General features: G+C 45.3%; 1 protein-coding gene and 1 long non-coding RNA gene across 2 annotated transcripts in view; one reads left to right on the forward strand and one right to left on the reverse strand.

Moving 5' to 3' along the window:
* Positions 1-10,938: 10,938 nt before the first annotated feature.
* On the reverse strand, positions 10,939-11,505 carry LOC138680903 (uncharacterized). Its single transcript, XR_011321829.1, has 3 exons — positions 11,446-11,505; positions 11,197-11,341; positions 10,939-11,053 (listed from the first exon to the last, which is right to left on the reverse strand). It is a non-coding gene; the product is annotated as an uncharacterized lncRNA (long non-coding RNA).
* A 2,508-nt stretch (positions 11,506-14,013) lies between these two features.
* The window catches only part of LOC138638540 (serotransferrin-B-like), an 83,028-nt gene continuing 77,129 nt past the window's right edge, over positions 14,014-19,912 (forward strand). Inside the window, exon 1 of the mRNA XM_069727920.1 lies at positions 14,014-14,115. Coding sequence (XP_069584021.1) covers positions 14,073-14,115 — 43 coding nt within the window. The 5' untranslated portion in view covers positions 14,014-14,072. The remainder of the gene's footprint in view (positions 14,116-19,912) is intronic.

Below are 19,912 nucleotides of genomic sequence, written 5' to 3' on the forward strand. Positions count from 1 at the left end.
ACCATGACATCCTTAAGGGCTTCAGAGAGACCTTTTCTGAAAATAGCTGCGAGCGCACCTTCATTCCATTGAGTGTGTACGGACCACTTCCTAAATTTCTGACAATATACCTCTATCTCATCCTGACCCTGACACAGAGCCAGCAAATTTTTCTCTGCCTGATCCACTGAATTAGGTTCATCGTACATCAATCCGAGCGCCAGGAAAGACGCATCGATATTACTTAATGCAGGATCTCCTGACGCAAGAGAAAATGCCCAGTCCTGAGGGTCGCCACGTAAAAAAGAAATAATGATCCTAACTTGTTGAACTGGGTCACCAGAGGAGCGAGGTTTCAAAGCCAGAAATAGTTTACAATTATTTTTGAAACTCAGAAATTTAGTTCTATCTCCAAAAAACAAATCAGGAATAGGAATTCTCGGTTCTAACATAGAATTCTGAACCACAAAGTCTTGAATATTTTGTACTCTTGCTGTGAGCTGATCCACACATGAAGACAGACCTTTAATGTCCATCGCTACACCTGTGTCCTGAACCACCCAAATGTCTAGGGGAAAAAAAGGCAAAACACAGTGCAGAGAAAAAAAAATGGTCTCAGAACTTCTTTTTTCCCTCTATTGAGAATCATTAGTACTTTGGGCCTCCAGTACTGTTGTGAAAGGTAATTCAGTACCACAATGGACATAGAGGTCAGAACACATACAGTGACCTGACAATAACCCAAAAACATAGAACGAGCTCTGAGACGTGGGAACTCTGCTGACCGCAATCCCTACTCCTCTCCAACCACACTAGAGGCAGCCGTGGATTGCGCCTAACGCTCCCTATGCAACTCGGCACAGCCTGAGAAACTAGCTAACCTGAAGATAGAAAATAAGCCTACCTTGCCTCAGAGAAATACCCCAAAGGAAAAGGCAGCCCCCACATATAATGACTGTGAGTTAAGATGAAAAGACAAACGTAGAGATGAAATAGATTTAGCAAAGTGAGGCCCGACTTTCTGAACAGAGCGAGGATAGGAAAGGTAACTTTGCGGTCAACACAAAACCCTACAAAAACCACGCAAAGGGGGCAAAAAGACCCTCCGTACCGAACTAACGGCACGGAGGTACACCCTCTGCGTCCCAGAGCTTCCAGCAAGCAGGAAAAAACAAATAGACAAGCTGGAAAGAAAAAAACAGCAAACAAAATAGCAAAGCGGAACTTAGCTATGAAGAGCAGCAGGCCACAGGAACGATCCAGGAGGAAACAGGTCCAATACTAGAACATTGACTGGAGGCCAGGATCAAAGCACTAGGTGGAGTTAAATAGAGCAGCACCTAACGACTTCACCACATCACCTGAGGAAGGAAACTCAGAAGCCGCAGTACCACTTTCCTCCACCAACGGAAGCTCACAGAGAGAATCAGCCGAAGTACCACTTGTGACCACAGGAGGGAGCTCTGCCACAGAATTCACTACAGCTCCTGACATGTAAAACCCCATCTGCAGGACCAATACCTCAAATTGCCCTGATAGTGGATGGCGTTGTCAGATCTTTTCTTCTGCACACCGGTGCAGTCAGAAGTGTAATGAGACCTGTGGAACTCGCTGATCCCTCCTGCCTATCAGAATCCTCTGTGTCTCGCATGGGCATTGATGATCAAGTCAGACATTCTCAGCTTACAAAGCCTCTGAGCATGTGCACTCAGCCAGGACACTATCCTGTCCCAGTTTGTGGTGTCAAGAACCTGCCACTCAAGCTGCTGGGAGCGGACCTACTGCAGAAGCTGAAGGCAACCACAGTGTTCCAGGAAGATGGGACCGTGACACTTTCTTCATCCCTGACCTATGAAGAATCATGCTGGTGGCCCTACAAGAACCTCAAACAACCAACGGAGGCCTACCCAAGGAGGTACTGGACGTAGTACCAGAAAGTTTATGGTCTAAGGGACCTCAGGACGTGGGAAAACCTCAAGTTGCACCAGCACGGGTGTCACTCAAGCCAGGTACCCCGTACCCTCATAAGGCCCAGGCCAGGCCTAGAGTCAAGCTGCCTCTGACCAACTGAAGGTCTACCTGGAAATAGGAATCATTGTTCCTTGCACATCGCCTTGCAATACCCCGCTTTTCCCGGTCAAGAAAAAAGGACTGTAAAAGGAGAGCCAGCCATCTGTTGTCAGATCGTTGCTCTCAAATGTGCCTGCCACAGCAAGTGTTCACAGTGACCAACATGGCTAATGCTTTCTCCAGTGTTCACTTCATCCAGAAGACCAGTACCTGTTTGCCTTAACGCACCAGGGGGGACAGCACACATGGACAGTTATGCCACAGCGGGCCCAGTACAGCCCTTCACAGTTCAGCAAAGCAATGTCCACAGTCCTCACGAACTGGGTCACATAACATGCAGAAGTAACCCTGCTACAAAACGTGAACAATCTACTCCTTTGTGCACGTGTAAAGCCCATTCCTTGTCTCTCCTACTCTACCTGGCAGAGCAGCACTGCAAGGTCTCAAAGAACCAAGTCCAGTGGTGTCTGAAGCGAGTTACGTTCCAGAGACACTGTATTGCTCACCAGACGAAACATCTGACAGATAACCGGAAGACCACAGTGGAGAAGATGGTTCCTCCAACAACTCCAAAGGCGCTACAGGCCTTCCTTGGTCTAGTTTCGTATTGCAGAGCCTGGATCCCTGATGCTTCAGTCCTAATGCAGCCTCTGTATGACTGTGTCAACATAACCCCGTTCCTCCTGACAGATGCAGCCTTCAGCTTGTTCAAGAATTTAAAAGACTCTGTAGTCTCAGCGCCAGCACTAGGCTTACCTGACTACGAGAAGCCATTCCGTCTCTACCTGATGGAAAAAGAAGGCCTTGCTACTGGAGTCCTGACGCAGCTTCAGGGGGGAAAGCAGAGACCTTTAGGCTACTTTTCAGCTTGCTTGGATCCAGTTGCAAGGGAAGCCCCCTCCTGCATGAGAGCAGCATTTGCAGCATATGCCCTCCTGGACAGGACTGCTGTCATCATTCTTGGGTATCTATTGGAAATCCTGGCTCCACATGACATCTCAGCAATCCTCAACCGAACCCAGCCAAAACATCTCTCCACCGCCAGGCATCTTCGCCTCCAGTGCTCTCTACTCCTGCCCGACAATGTCACCATCTCCAGATGCACAGTCCTCAAGCCGTCCACTCTACTCCCACTCCCAAGGGGGATACAGATATGGACCCTCAGATCAAAAGTCTGATCAAAATCTGCATGATAGCTTCCGTAGGGATCTGAATTTGCTCCGGACAGGTGACCATGATTGATTCAGCATCATGCAACAGGAAACAGTAGGACTACCCAAAGTGGCAGAAGAGCCACTGACCAACCCAGAGTTGATCCTCTACATGGATGGCTCCAGATTTGCAGATGATGAAGAAAGATTCCACACGGGATGTGCAGTGACCAGCAATCAAGAGATCCTGTGGTCCAGAAGTCTGCCGCCTAGTATGTCAGCCCAGGAAGCAGAACTGATAGCGCTGACGAAGGCCTGCCAGATTGCAGAAGGCAAGACTGCGAACATGTATATCGATTCAAGGTACTCGCATGGCATAGCACACGACTTTGGACCTGTCTGGGCTGCAAGAGACTTCATCACAGCAAGCGGAACAACCGTGAAACTTCATGGAGCCATCAAGGACCTGCTGGACGCACTCCAACTTCCAAAAATGGTGGCAGTACTAAAAGTCAAAGCACATGGAAAATTGAACACAGTAGAGGCACGGGACAACAACATGGCGGATATGGCAGCCAAAGAAGCAGCCAAAGGAAGACAAAACGGAGAAGTGGGAGAGGTCGTAGAGCTGGACGGCTACTACATGACGACTGAAGACAAGAAACCTGACCAGATGACGTCCTGGGATCTGCTCAAAAAGCTGCAAGAGAATGCCCTAAAGAAAAAAGAACAAGAAGGAATGCTGGATGCGGAAGGGAGCAACACATGAAGGAGGAAGGGTATACGCAATGGACTACGAACCCTGTTTATCCCGAAGCGTGTATCCTATGGTGGTCCAGTGGGCACATGGGCCCACACACAGATCAAAGACACAGATGAATGATCTGATTGGTGCTTACTGGTTCGCTCCAGGGATCTCCACCCTAACAGCCAAGTTCGCTAGCAGCTGTCTGACCTGCGGCAAATGCAACCCTGGAAGAATGAAGAAAGTTCCCACACATCATCTTGCCAGCCCGCTGTACCCCCTCCAGAGGATCCAGATAGACCACATCCAGATGCCGCCAAGTGGAGGTTTTGAATGTGCCCTTGTGGTCGTGGACGTGTTCTCAGGATAGCCAGAAGTTTTTCCCAGTGAGGAACCAGTCAGCAAAGACTACTGCAAAGAGACTACTCTCAGAGATGAGATACGCAGATATGGGGTCCCAGAAGTGATAGGCAGTGACCAGGGACCTGCATTTACAGCAAATCTCACACGAGAGATCTGGTCAGCAGTAGGGTCAGACTTAGGCCTACGCACTCCCTACAATCCCCAGAGTAGCGAGAAAGTGGATAGACTGAATGGGACACTTAAGAACAGGATGTTGAAAGTTGCCCAAGAGACACGCAAACCATGGCATGAGACACTCTCAATCACACTACTTAGTGTAAGGCACACTCCCAGAGGCCTAGAAAAGCTGTCACCATATGAAATTTTGTTTGGGTCTAGTCCCAGGTTAGGGGTATTCTTTCCCTCAGCAGTTGACTATGTAATATGATACTTTGTCTGCTTATGTAATTGAACTCACCAAGAAACTTGCTAACATCCATTCTCGAGTTTTTTCTTCATTGCCAGATCCAGATTCAGTGTCCGGTACACACTCCTTGAAGCCAGGAGACTGGGTGTTGGTGAAAAAAGTTTGTAAGGAGAACACCACTCGATCCCAGATCTAATGGTCCTGTCCAAGTGCCGCTGATGACACCAACCTCTGTGAAGCTGGAGGTTCCACGCATCGCATTGCAAGAACGCTCCCCTAACAGAAGTTGACACCCAAGCCAGAACGATGTTGTGGATGCCCTGCCTGACGGAATAGATGACCTACCTGATAAAGAATACACTACACATGCTATTGACTAAGAGACTGATTGCAACTAACCCCCGTTAGGGACAGATCTCCTGACCGCCCATTTGCGAAAAGTCTGTACGGTGTAGGGCGTAGGCGCTAGGCTTGCGTCAGTTCGCCAGCAGCACAAAAGAGTTGCAGCGCTTTGGGACAGGAGGCTAGGATTAGGGCAAGTGATATCTAAGGGGGGCTTGTGATAGAAATATTTATATCATGTAGATCTCACTTGCATGTATACTCATATGTACTCTTATAAACGCAAATATATCTATATACACCATAATCAATTGCTTAAAATGGCTGACATAAACTGATATAAGCCAGACAGACTGTTCGGTGATTTCCATCCAAAAAAGCAGAAGAACTCCAGATGTCTTAAGTGCTGATGAGATGTCTCAACTTTGTCCTAAATGCAGAGATACATTTTAGTTGCTTAATCAGCAATCATATGTGCATTAATCACAATATTCCATATATATTCAGATAACCATTAACAGAGGAGCTAGACAATATGTTAATTAACTAACCACCCCTAACTACTCCTTTCTATATGCAATTATAAAACTATGTATCAGGAAATAAAGGATCAGTATTGATGGAATGCTTTTCTGTCACAATGATGTACAGACTCATTCTTGATAAGCGCTCAAAATACTCAGTCTTAGGCTACTTTCACACTAGCGTTAACTGCAAAAGTGCTTGCAGGATGCGTTTTTTCCCCATAGACTTGCATTGACGACGCATTGCGACGGATTGCCACACGTCGCATCCGTCATGCGACGGATGCGTCGTGCTTTGGCGGACCGTCGGGAGCAAAAAACGCTACATGTAACGTTTTTTGCTCCTGACGGACCGCTTTTTCCGACCGCGCATGCGCGGCCAGAACTCCGCCCCCACCTCCCCGCACCTCACAATGGGGCAGCGGATGCGCCGGAGAAATGCATCCGCTGCCTCCGTTGTGCTGTGCGTTAAACGCTAGCGTCGGAATCTCTGCCCGACGCATTGCAACGGGGAGATTCCGACGCTAGTGTGAAAGTAGCCTTATTGGGAACGGCCGCAGCACACACGGGATAGATTTATCCAACCCAAATTTCCATATCACCAGCATATACTGGAGCATTATATGGAGCCCAGTATATACCGGAGCATTATGTCGGGACCATTATAAACTGGAGCATTATATGGGGCCCAGCATATACTGGAGCAGTATATGGGGACCAACATATTCTAGAACATTATATGGGGACAATTTTTTATGGAGCACTATATAAGTCCCGGCATATACTGGAGCATTATTTGGAACCCTGCATATATTGAAGCATTATCTGGAGCCCAGCATATACTAGAGCACGATATGGGGCCCAGCATATACTGAAGCATTATATGGGGCCCAGCATGTACAGGAGCATTATAGGGAGACAAGTATATACTGGAGCATTATATATGGCCCATCATAAACTGGAGCATTATATTGGGCCCAGCATATACTGGAGAATTATATGGGGCCCAGCATATACTGGACCACTATATGGGGCCCATTATATACTGGACCATTATATGGAGCCCATTATATACTGGAGCTTTATATGGGGCCTAGCATATACTGACGCATTATATGTGGCCCAGCACATACTGGAGCATTATTTGAAGCCAAATATACACTGGAGCATTATATGGGGCCCATCATATACTGTAGCATTAAATGAGGCCCAGCATATACTGGAGCATTATATGGGGCCCAGTATGTACTGGAGCATTATAGGGAGCCAAGTGTATACTGGAGCTTTATATGAGGCCCAAAATATACTGGAGCATTATATGGGGACCAAAATATTTTAGAACATTATATGAGGAGCATTTTTTATGGAGCATTATATGGGTCCCGGCATATACTGGAGCATTATATATGGCCCATCATATACTGGAGCATTATATGGGTCCCGGCATACAGTCATGGCCAAAAGTATTAACACCCCTGCAATTCTGTCAGATAATACTCAGTTTATTCCTGAAAATGATTGCAATCACAAATTCTTTGGTATTATTATCTTCATTTAATTTGTCTTAAATGAAAAAACACAAAAAGAATTGTCCTAAAGCCAAATTGGATATAATTCCACACCAAATATAAAAAAGGGGGTGGACAAAATTATTGGCACCGTTCGAAAAATCATGTGATGCTTCTCTAATTTGTGTAACTAACAGCACCTGTAACTTACCTGTGGCAACTAACAGGTGTTGGCAATAACTAAATCACACTTGCAGCCAGTTGACATGGATTAAAGTTGACTCAACCTCTGTCCTGTGTCCTTGTGTGTACCACATTGAGCATGGAGAAAAGAAAGAAGACCAAAGAACTGTCTGAGGACTTGAGAAACCAAATTGTGAGGAAGCATGAGCAATCTCAAGGCTACAAGTCCATCACCAAAGACCAGAATGTTCCTGTGTCTACCGTGCGCAGTGTCATCAAGAAGTTTAAAGCCCATGGCACTGTGGCTAACCTCCCTAGATGTGGACGGAAAAGAAAAATTGACAAGAGATTTCAATGCAAGATTGTGTGGATGTTGGATAAAGAACCTAGACTAACATCCAAACAAGTTCAAGCTGCTCTGCAGTCCGAGGGTACAACAGTGTCAACCCGTACTATCCGTCGGCGTCTGAATGAAAAGGGACTGTATGGTAGGAGACCCAGGGAGACCCCACTTCTTACCCCGAGACATAAAAAAGCCAGGCTGGAGTTTGCCAAAACTTTCCTGAAAAAGCCTAAAACGTTTTGGAAGAATGTTCTCTGGTCAGATGAGACAAAAGTAGAGCTTTTTGGGCAAAGGCATCAACATAGAGTTTACAGGAGAGAAAAAAAAAGGCATTCAAAGAAAAGAACACGGTCCCTACAGTCAAACATGGCGGAGGTTCCCTGATGTTTTGGGGTTGCTTTGCTGCCTCTGGCACTGGACTGCTTGACCGTGTGCATGGCATTATGAAGTTTGAAGACTACCAACAAATTTTGCAGCATAATGTAGGGCCCAGTGTGAGAAAGCTGGGTCTCCCTCAGAGGTCATGGGTCTTCCAGCAGGACAATGACCCAAAACACACTTCAAAAAGCACTAGAAAATGGTTTGAGAGAAAGCACTGGAGACTTCTAAGGTGGCCAGCAATGAGTCCAGACCTGAATATCCCATAGAACACCTGTGGAGAGATCTAAAAATGGCAGTTTGGAGAAGGCACCCTTCTAATATCAGGGACCTGGAGCAGTTTGCCAAAGAAGAATGGTCTAAAATTCCAGCAGAGCATTGTAAGAAACTCATTGATGATTACTGGAAGTGGTTGGTCACAGTTATTTTGGCTAAAGGTTGTGCAACCAAGTATTAGGCCGAGGGTGCCAATACTTTTGTCTGGCCCATTTTTGGAGTTTTGTGTGAAATGTGTGAATTGATGAAATGATCAATGTTTTGCTTTTTGCTTCATTCTCTTTTGTGTTTTTTCATTTAAGACAAATTAAATGAAGATAATAATACCAAAGAATTTGTGATTGCAATCATTTTCAGGAAGAAACTGAGTATTATCTGACAGAATTGCAGGGGTGTCAATACTTTTGCCCATGACTGTATACTGGAGCATTATATATGGTCCATTATATACTGGAGCATTATATGGGGCCCAGTATATACTGGAGTATTATATGGGGCCCATCATATACTGGACCATTATTTAGAGCCCATTATATACTGGACCACTATATGGGGCCCAGCATATACTGTAGCATTATATAGAGCCTAGTATATACTGGAGTATTATATAGGGCCCATCATATACTGGAATATTATAAGGGGCCCAGTATATAGGCATACATAGGCGTGGAGCGCATATTCCTCACCTTAACCCCTTTACCCCCAAGGGTGGTTTGCACATTAATGACCGGGCCAATTTTTACAATTCTGACCACTGTCCATTTATGAGGTTATAACTCTGGAACGCTTCAATGGATCCCGGTGATTCTGACAGTTTTCTCGTAACATATTGTACTTCATGATAGTGGTAAAATTTATTTGATATTACTTGCGATTATTTGTGAAAAAAATGGAAATTTGGAGAAAATTTTGAAAATTCTGCTGGGACCCAATCAGCAGAATGTGGAGCTTTTATCCCCATTAGACTGGAGATACATGTTCAACTTGGCCACTGATCCATTCATTCCCTCAGAGGCTGCGAGCGCTACTCTTGTTTTTTCTGGATGCCCCAAAGAGAATGAATAGCGCTGCGGTCAGACATCCCACCTGCAGCTCCATTTTAAAATAGGGATAACTATCCTGTCAGGACTAAAACTTCCCCATTCTTCCGATCGGTTCAGTTCCCAATGGCCATACCTAAACGATAAATAAGTTATCATCACCTATCCTGTGGAGCCCATGGATCGGTGTGTTTTAACCAAAGAACCCTTTAATGCAATCTAACATAATTGGAGATCCCAACTATAGTATGTGCACAGTAGATGTGCAGGAGCCGCCTGTGCTTTAGGCGGTGTGCACACGTTGCGGATTTTTCACATTTTTTTCGCTATAAAAACACATAAAAACGCATACATTATGCATCCCATCACTTAGAATGCATTCCGCAATTTTTGTGCACATGATATTTATCGCAGTAAAAAACGCAGCATGTTCATTAATTTTGCAGATTTTTCGATTTTTCGTGTTTTTTCCCGCTATTTAATGCATTGGGAAGCTCCGGAAAAAAACGCACAAAAAACGAGTCAAAAACACAAAAAAACGCATGTGGATTTCTTGCAGAAAACATCCGGTTTTGCTCAGGAAATTTCTGCAAGTAATCCTGATAGTGTGCACATAGCCTTTCAGTTGATGCTCCACTATATCGGGGATAACGATATCAGATATTTGCATATAGCTGTAGGGTGAGGCCCTAGAGTCTATTCACCCAGTTTGACCCTGTATGGACCGATCCTACCGACTACGGCAAATGTAAAGTACACGAGAGCGGTAGTCATGATCGAGTTGCTGTCCGGTTAAAGGGAACCTGTTACCCCCAAAATCGAAGGTGAGCTAAGCCCACCGGCATGAGGGGCTTTTCTACAACATTCTGTAATGCTGTAGATAAGCCCCCGATGTAACCTGAAAGATGAGAAAAAGAGGTTAGATTATACTCACCCAGGGGCCTCCCATCTTCATAGGATGACGTCCTCTTCTAGTCTTCACGCTGCGGCTCCGGCGCACTTTGTCTGTCCTGTTGAGGGCAGAGCAAAGTACTGCAGTGTGCAGGTGCTGGGCCTTTCTGACCTTTCCCGGCACCTTTCCTGTGCACTGCAGTACTTTGCTCTGCCCTCAACAGGACAAAGTACGCCTGCGCCGGAGCCTGAAGACAAGAAGAGGACGTCATCGTAAGAAGATGGGAGGCCCCGGACCGCAGTGGGACCGCCCCTGGGTGAGTATAATCTAACCTCTTTTTCTCATCTTTCAGGTTACATCGGGGGCTTATCTACAGCTTTACAGAATGCTGTAGATAAGCCCCTGATGCCCGTGGGCTTAGCGCATCTTCAATTTTGGGGGTGACAGGTTCCCTTTAAGCTCTGGCACTTTACAGGAGAACAGTGTCCCAGTCCCAGTGTGCTGTCAGGTGTGGGGGACATCACACTCCCTTGTGTATAAATATCCCAAACACTGCGGTCCCCATGAATCTGCCCAGTGGCCAGAGTAATTGATGTTGCTGGCCGGAGGTACTTCACCTCTGTTCTAAAGTTCTGTAACTTAATTCTATGAAGTAAAGTCACAACCAGACCTAGAGATGGTAAATATTATTTATTTTAGTAATATTTTGTAATTAATGGAATATATGACAACATGATAGTCTGGGGTTGCAGCTGTTACCAGGGTCACTGCACATGATGGAATCAGTATCTTTACAAAGCAGATGAGGAATCTGTGGATCATACGGGAAATGATCTGTAACTTCTGCAGATTTCTGTAAAGAGAAGAAGTCACATTATTACATCACATCAAAAGATTCCGAATAACAAAGTAAATACAAACGAGCTGGAGACTAAAAGAAAGATAAATCTAATATCTACTTATTATGGGACGGAGGCGTAATGGTAGACAACTTACCATCCAATGTTTTTGGGAAATCTCTGTTCATAGCCTTTCATGCTTGGTGAAATGTTGACCAAAGCTGTTGGTAAGCTAAAACCAGACCAGAACAGTATGGAAATAAAGGAAGTTTTTTTTCCAGTCTTCAAAATAATGGAGATTTCTGTGAAGAGAACAAGATATTACATCACATCCATAGATTTGTATTAAAAAGTAAATATTAATGGGCTGGAGACTAAAAAATAACTAATTCTGATACCTACTTACATGAAGTACAGGTTATTCTGATCTAATTCCTCAGTGTTCTTCAGACTTGGACCTTCCTTCTACAAAAATGAGAAAATACAAATTATTTTTCATTTTACATGTAATATACATGTTATTGGACAAAGAGAATGAGAGATGACTTACCATCTGGTGTTATGGGGATATCAGTGCTCATAGCTCTTCATGTTTGATGAGATGGTGACCAAAGCTGATGGTAAACTAAAGAGAGACCAGAACAGTAAAAAGATTAGGTGATTTTTTTTCCAATCTTCAAAATGATGCAGATTTCTTTGAAGAAATTATGACAAAATATTACCCCACATCAATTGACTCCTAGTAAAAAAAAGTTACTAATCAGCTGGAAAATAAAAGAAAGCAAATTCTAATATCTACTTACATGCACGATACAAGTCATTCTGATCTCCTAGGTGTTCTCCAGACTTAGACCTTTCCTCTACAAAAAAAGTGAAAACAATTAATTCTATGTTACATGTTATATTCATACTAGCTATTGAACCCGTTCTACGCCCGGGTGGCGAGCATTTATATTGGTATATGGTCTCCATCCTGGAATGTGCTGCTTCCATCTTGTCATGTGCTGTGACCATCTTGCGCCCCCTTCCTGTCATGTGCAGCCCCCATCCTGCGCCCCCTTCCTGTCATGTGCAGCCCCCGTCCTGTGCCTCATCCTGTTTTGTGCGCCTCCATCTTGTCATGTGCTACTCTCTTCCTGTGCCCTCATCCTGTCATGTGCTCCCATCCTGCACCCCAATCCTGTCATGTGCTCCCATCCTGCGCCCCAATCCTGTCATGTGGTGCTATGTCCAAACTCTTATTCAGGGTCAGCAGCACATGAAAGGATGGGGGTGCAGGATGGGAGCAGCACATGACAGAATGGGGGCGCAGGATGAGAGCAGCACATGACAGGATGGGCATGCAGGATGGGACCAGCACATGACAAGATGGGGGCTCAGGATGGGAGCAGCACATGACAGAATGGGGGGCGCAGGATGGGAGCAGCACATGACAAGATGGGGGTGCAGGATGGGAGCACCACATGACAGGATGGGGGCGCAGAATCGGAGTAGCACATACCAGGATGGGGGCAGCACATACCAGAATGGGGGCGCAGGATGGTAAATGTGTAAATTGTGTAAATGGTATGGTCCATTTTCTCCTATTATCCCTTTTGAATATTAAAAACTTGAGGTTCCATTCCATTGACTCAGCCCAATGTTATACAGTTCTGTTAAACATGCTCACTACACCTCGAGGTATCGGCGTACTCAGTAGAAATTGCACAACAAATTATATGGTCCATTTTCTCTTGTTACCCTTGTGAAAATGAATAATTTGGGACTAAGGCAACATGTTTATGGGAATAATGTGTTACTTTATTTTCACAGGTCAACGCTATAAAATTTTGTGATGTAACTGCAGGTTCAAGTTGCTCACCGCATCTCTAGATAAGTTCCTTGAGGGTATAGATTAAAAAATGGGGTCACTTGCAGGAGCTTTCCACTGATGTCACATCTTTGGCTCTGCAAAATGCTGCATGGCATCCGCTATCTATTCCAACCAAATTTGCGCTTTAAAGGTTTAAGGGATCTCCTTCCCTTCCGAGTCCTGCTGTGCACCCAAACAATAGTTTTCCATCCCATATGGGGTATCCCCGTACTCAGAAAAAAACTGCACAACAAATTGTATGCTCCATTTTCTCCTGTTACCTCTTTGAAAATGTAAAATTTGGATCTAAATCAATATTTTGGTGGGAAAAAGTAAAATTGTATTTTATTTTTTTCCTTCCACATTGCTTTAATTCTGGTGAAGCCCCTGAAAGGTTAATAAACTTCTTGAATGTGGTTTTGAGCACATGGAGGGGGTGAAGGGGGGGGTGCAGTTTTTATAATGGTGTCACTTTTTTGGTATTTTCTATCACATAGTCCATCAAAGTCACTTCCAAATTTGGTCCCTAAAAAAATGAGTAAAGGAGTTTTTAAGTTGCATGTTCATCGAATCTGGTGTAAATTTCGTATCTGCATATTATGTCACACTGCAGAGTTTGACTGAGAAGCAGGATTTGCACAACAAAATCTATCCCAAAAATCTTTGGTGAATTCCCAGCTGAGTCCGCAGTGTGTTGACTTCACATTAAATCCAGAATCAAAATGTGCGTGTTACAGAATTTAATTGCTGTAGATTTCACAAAAGTAAAATTCACAAACCTGGACTAAAAATCCACCCTGTGTGAACAAACACTAAACACAGAGGAAGAGACATTTATTATTTTGCAGCAAAACAAGACTAAAGTAAACCAGAGACACAAAGTGGAAACTTCTGAATTCTACATCTCCAGTTTTCATGCAGGTGAAAGGGTTACTGCACCTAATCCAAAGGGTCCACTAAAGCAAACAGTGATTTCTGCCAGTAATTCATATTACGGAAAAAAAATGAATGAGCCAATTCAGAGCTGTTTGAGGGGAAGCAGAGGTGGAGTGTAATATTGGGAAATATTATGGACTATGAAGCAACATCTGCACACAGCGGCTCATCTGTCTGTATAAATGGCTTCGTTCTACCAATGGTGAGTGAAGAACACTCTCTCCAGCCCCTAGAGACAGTGGGTGATGGCTCCTTACTTCCCTGTGGTTCTGGGCCTCAATCTGATAGGTAAGCAAAAAAAATATCAGCTATCCTGCAAACAGAATGTAATGCAGATGATCATGTTTATTACATCTGGAAGGTAAAGTGAAAGCATTGATATCATCATGTATTAGTGTAGTGTAATGGGATTTGCCAGTCAAATAATTCCAAATGGACATAGGATAGTTAAAAAGGGATGAATGTTAGTCCAGAACATCAACATAAACGACTTCATGCCCCAGCTCTGTACACGCAAATTCTACTATAACTCTTTATCAAGAACTGCATTACCTTTTACTTTACAAGTATTGTTTGAGGTTGTGTTCACACGTAGCGTAAATGCTGCATTTTTTCTGCTGTTTTTCATCCTCATGTTTTCTGCAAGTGTCCGACCAAAATATTTAAAAGTCTTCTTTGAGTATCGCGCTACGTTGCTACGTTTTTCTCCGTGTGATGCATTTTAGTGCAGATTTTAAGCTGCGTATTTTAATAGAGAAAAGCTGTGATTCTGCATTTTTTCCGTATGTTTTTCTGAGCTTCCCTCAGAAGCCTATGGAGAAAAAAAATGCATCAAAAACTGCACAGTGTAACAGCATCTTTAAATGCACAGAAAGTACAGAAAGCAGGAGTTTTCATGTAATCACATCCACTTTACTTAGACTTCAGAAAAAATGCAGTATACACACTATTTGGGAACATGGCCACTTTACCATGAATATAAGACATTTATCTATACAAAATGTAAGGGAAATTGCTAGACAAACTTTATTAATTGTCTAGCAGAGGTCTCGTGTTAAAAAAATCCAGTGTGGTCCTCACTGAAATCAGTGATGCAAAGTGAGACTTATATTCTTTATAGATGTTATGGAGAGAACTGGTCATTAGTAAAATAGTAGGATATTTATGTGTAAAAACATTTCTTATACAAATATGTTATTGTAATGTACTATCTTTTATACCCTTACAACACGGTGCATATACCATGACACTAGTATTGTCGATGCTCTGGTGGGAACCCTCCATTAACCAAACCTTCCAAGCTGAATACCCAAAAACCTCCCCCACCCGGGCCCCCAAAATAAGGCAAAGACACTGTGAAGTTGGATAATTTTGACCACAGCAGCCTTTATTTATACCACAAATATTTAATAATAATATAAATAAAACCCTGGGAGGGTCCTTGAAGCTCCCAAAATCTGGTGCTTAACCAAACAGAGAACTGTGGACATAATAACAGACCATAAATTACCCCACTGGCTTGGGAGCATCCATTGTCCACTTAAACCCTGGGGATCCGACAAACCCTTGCAGAAGATCCCCTCAAAATCACCAAACCAAACCATAATATATAACCACTTGGGGAATCCATACACTCATGGACCCCCCAGGCCAATTTAGCACCAATTTCAAGGACCCCCCCCCCAACCGCACAAGGCCACAATGACCCGATAATGAAAACTACTAAAACCCCACCAGAACAAATATAAAATTAGGGCGGCTGGGACTGCTTTTCACCTTACAGGAGCGGGAAACTGAGGCACCTCACCCCTAACTGACCTTATAAAAACCCCTCTTTGCATATCACCACCCTTTTAACCCTGTCCCACCTCCTCCAATCCATTCTCATGTCGGTCTCTGCCAACACCATGGGGGGAGGAGGCGGCTTTTTCCAGCCTTTACTGGAGACTAAATCATCTGCAGTAGAGTCCTAGCTACATACTACAGAATTTTCTACCGCAATGACTATGTGCACCTCTTTCTAATACTGCTGTGCCTATGGTCTTCTCTCCATGGGCACAGCACTATTAGAAATTAACCCCTCTCTGCCATCTGACGTACTATCCAGTCCATGCGACCTGGGTCTTACTTCCCATGGATGGGATAGTACATCATGCCCTTTAATGCAACTCTGTGATTTAAGTTGCGTTTATCGCATTAAAATTCCTGTGCCATCTTACCTCTTGGAAGATGGTGTCTGCATCCCGGGGGTGTCCCCGCCCACCCGGGCTCAAGATTGCTGTGATTGGCTGTTCAATTCTGAACAGCCAATTGCAGCCTTTCTCAATGTTTCAGCCAATCAGACTAGGAGCGAGTACCGATCGGAAACCCCTCAGATTGGTGAGATCGACAATCCCATCGATTGCGCCAATCGCATGGCACAGCCGTGGTGTTACCGCATTGTGCCCTTCCTGGATCGGTGCTCTAAGAGCACCAATCATAGGCCAGTGCCTAGGACAGGCCAATCATGGCCTGCAGCTGCTGATTGGCACGATCAATGTAATCGTCGATCGCGCCAATCACAGGGCACAGCTGCAGGTGACCACACTGTGCTCTGCTGGTGACCTGCCAGTGAACTGCCTAGGATCGGAGCAACATTTGCGTCACCAGGGCCAGCTCTGATTGGTGAGATCAATGAGGGACCGCTAGCTGAGGATTCCTGCAGAGCGGTCACACTGCCAGATCTCCTCCTGTGCTGGGCCTTGTGGTGCTACAGAAGCCTGTAACACCACAATCCCTGCTGTAGAAAGAAGACAGAAGAAAGAAGAGAGACTACAACCATAAGTGTTGATCCCTGCCCGATCTCTCTTCATCCACCCCAATGCCTCCCATCCCCCTTCCCTTTACCCCTCTTTTTACCCCCTACAACACCCCTTTGCGCCGCCTCCATATGCACATTTAGCAGCCGCCGAGTGTTGATTGGTGACGCAGTTCATCGATCAACACTCATGCTCGCTTTTCTTTCCCACCCCCCTTTGCTCCACCTCCGTGCGCACATCCAGCAGCCGCCGAACTTTGATAAATGACGCAGTTCACTTATCAGAGCTGGTGCCTGCCGATTTCCTTTTTTTTCACCCCCCTTTGCGCCACCTCCGTGCACACATCCAGCAGCCGCAGAACTTTGATAAATGACGCTGTTCACTTATCAGAGCTGGTGCCTGCTGTTTTACATTTTTCTTTTCACAAACATTATTTTCTCCCCATTTGCTTTTTTTCTTTTAGCTTTTTCTTTTCAGATAAAAGTTTACACCAAACACTATCCCCCTACACACATACAGTTATAGGCCTGTTTCACACGTCAGTGGCTCCGGTACGTGAGGTGACAGCTTCCTCACGTACCGGAGCCACTGACACACGTAGACACATAAAAATCAATGCATCTGTGCAGATGTCATTGATTTTTTGCGGACTGTGTCTCCGTGTGCCAAACACGGAGACATGTCAGTGTTCGTGGGAGCGCACGTATTACACGGACCCATTAAAGTCAATGGGTCCGTGTAAAACACGTACCGCACACGGACGTTGTCCGTGTGCAGTCCGTGTGCCGTGCAGGAGACAGCACTACATTAAGCGCTGTCCCCCCCCACTGGTGCTGAAGCCGCGATTCATATCTTCCCTGCAGCAGCGTTTGCTGTAGAGAAGATATGAATAATCGTGTTTAAAATAAAGATCTATGTGCCCACCGCCCTCCCACCCCCCATAGGGGTGGAGCCGCATATTCATTACTGTAAATGAGCGGCCCCACATGACCGCATACAATAGAAGGTGCGACCAGGACAGGAAGCAGCTACAGCCAACGAGGGAGCTGGGTGAGAATTTTCAGAACAGTGGGGGGGCGCACAGGGGGTGGGAGGGCGGTGGGCACATAGATCTTTATTTTAAACACGATTATTCATATCTTCTCTACAGCAAACGCTGCTGCAGGGAAGATATGAATCGCGGCTTCAGCACGATGCAGGGGACAGCGCTAAACTTTAGCGCTGTCTCCTGCACGGTGCATGTGGTACCCAGTGGGCACTCGGGCGGCACATGTGTGCCGCACGTGTGCCACACTGATGTGCCACAGAAACGCAGGGGCACACGGACACGGATAATTCCGGTACCGATTTTTTCCGGTACCGGAATTATCTGGACATGTGGGACAGCCCTTAAATAAAGTACACACACGCACCATACTCATAAAACAAATGTCCCGCCCCGTTACGTTCGTCCCAACAGCGCTATTCAGTGGAGGAGGCATATGCTTTCCTTTCCTCTGACACTGACAGCGAGGGAGAGGGTCCCACATTTCTTTACTTTTTGGATTCTTCATCCTCTTCCTCCTCCTCATCTTCCTCCTCGGGTCCTGCGGAACCACCATGCAGATGTCCCAGGACAGAAAATGAGGCAGCGCCCACCATTCCACAAAATGAAGCTGAACCAGCGCACCCTATTGCGGACCCCGTATGAACCTCGCCCCCCAAAAAATTACAAGCCACTAATTCCTGATTTTGTGGCAGAATCAGGAATCAAGTTTGACACCACCGGCCTCACAGATATAGACTTTTTCAAAGTCTTTTTCTCTGAGGATTTTGTTAACCTCATGGTGGACAAAACTAATTTGTATGCTCGTCAATTTTTGGCACAAAACCCCGGTTCATCATATTCTAACTGGTCTCCTGTAGACGCAGTTGAAATGATGCAGTTTTGGGGCCTGGTCCTTCCCATTGGGATCCTGAAGAAGCCAGAAATTTGGCAATATTGGAGTGTTGATATTTTATACAACACTTCAGTGTTCCGAATGGTCATGGCCAGACACGTTTTGAGGCCATCCACAGATTCCTGCATTATACCGATAATGGACAGTGTCCCCCATAAGATCACCCCAACTTTGACCATTGGTTCAAAGTTCAGCTGGTCATCGAACACTTCAACAAAACATTTGCTGAAGTGTACATGCCCCAAAGGGACATCTGTGTGGATAAGTCCTTAGTTCATTTTAAGGGAAGGCTCGGATTCCGTCAGTACCTGCCCAGCAAGAGGGCCAGGTACGGAATCAAACTCTATAAGCTGTGTGAGAGTATCTCAGGGTACACCCACAGGTTTAGAGAATACGAAGGAAAGGACACCAGGATTGAACCCCCTGAATGTCCCTCTGTCCTGAGAGTGAGTGGGAAAATTGTGCGGGATTTGGTGAACCCACTGCTGGATAAAGGTTATTACCTCTACACCTATAACTTGTATACCAGCATCCCACTCTTCATATCCCTCTCTGCGAGAGGCACCGCAGCCTGCAGTATTGTCCGCAAAAATCAGAGAGGCCTCCCGAAAACACTACTTGGGCAGATGCTCAGAAGGGATGACAGCAGAGCCCAATGTAGTGACCACCTGCTGGTGGTTACGGGGTACCTCTACACAGGTCAGCAAACCGGACTGTGTACTGGGGTACACCAAAAACATGGGGGGCGTTGATCTCTCCTATCAACTCCTCCATCCGTACAGTGCTTTGAGAAAGGCCAAGGTGTGGTATAAAAAGCTGGCCGTGCACATCGTACAAATGGCAATGCTCAACGCTTTCCTGCTGTCATAATGTGCACGCCACACCGATACGTTGTACCTTCAGTTCCAGGAGGTAGTGGTTAAGGCCCTGATATTTGGCACTCAGAAAGAAGCGGGCCTCAGTACTTCCGGAACTGAAGGCGCTCATATCGTACCAGGTCTGCATTTCCCGCGGATGGACCCGCCAACTGAAAGAAAAGGTAAGATGCAAAATAGGTGCCGAGTGTGTTACAAAAGGGGAATGCGCAAGGACACCATTTATCAATGCGACACCTGCCCCGAAAAACCTGACTTGTGTATGAAAGATTGCTTCAAATTGTACCACACCTCCATGCACTACTAATTTACTTGGATTTACAGGACACAGTAGATTAGTTCCAAAAAGGGGGCACATCTAGATAAGTTCCTTAGGGGGACTAGTTTAAAAAATGGGGTCACTTGTGGGGGGTTTCTACTGTATAAGCTCATCAGGGGCTCTCCAAACTGAACATGACGCCCGCAGACCATT

Source organism: Ranitomeya imitator, chromosome 5 (genome assembly GCF_032444005.1).
Source record: "Ranitomeya imitator isolate aRanImi1 chromosome 5, aRanImi1.pri, whole genome shotgun sequence".
NCBI classification, from domain to species: Eukaryota; Metazoa; Chordata; class Amphibia; order Anura; family Dendrobatidae; genus Ranitomeya; species Ranitomeya imitator.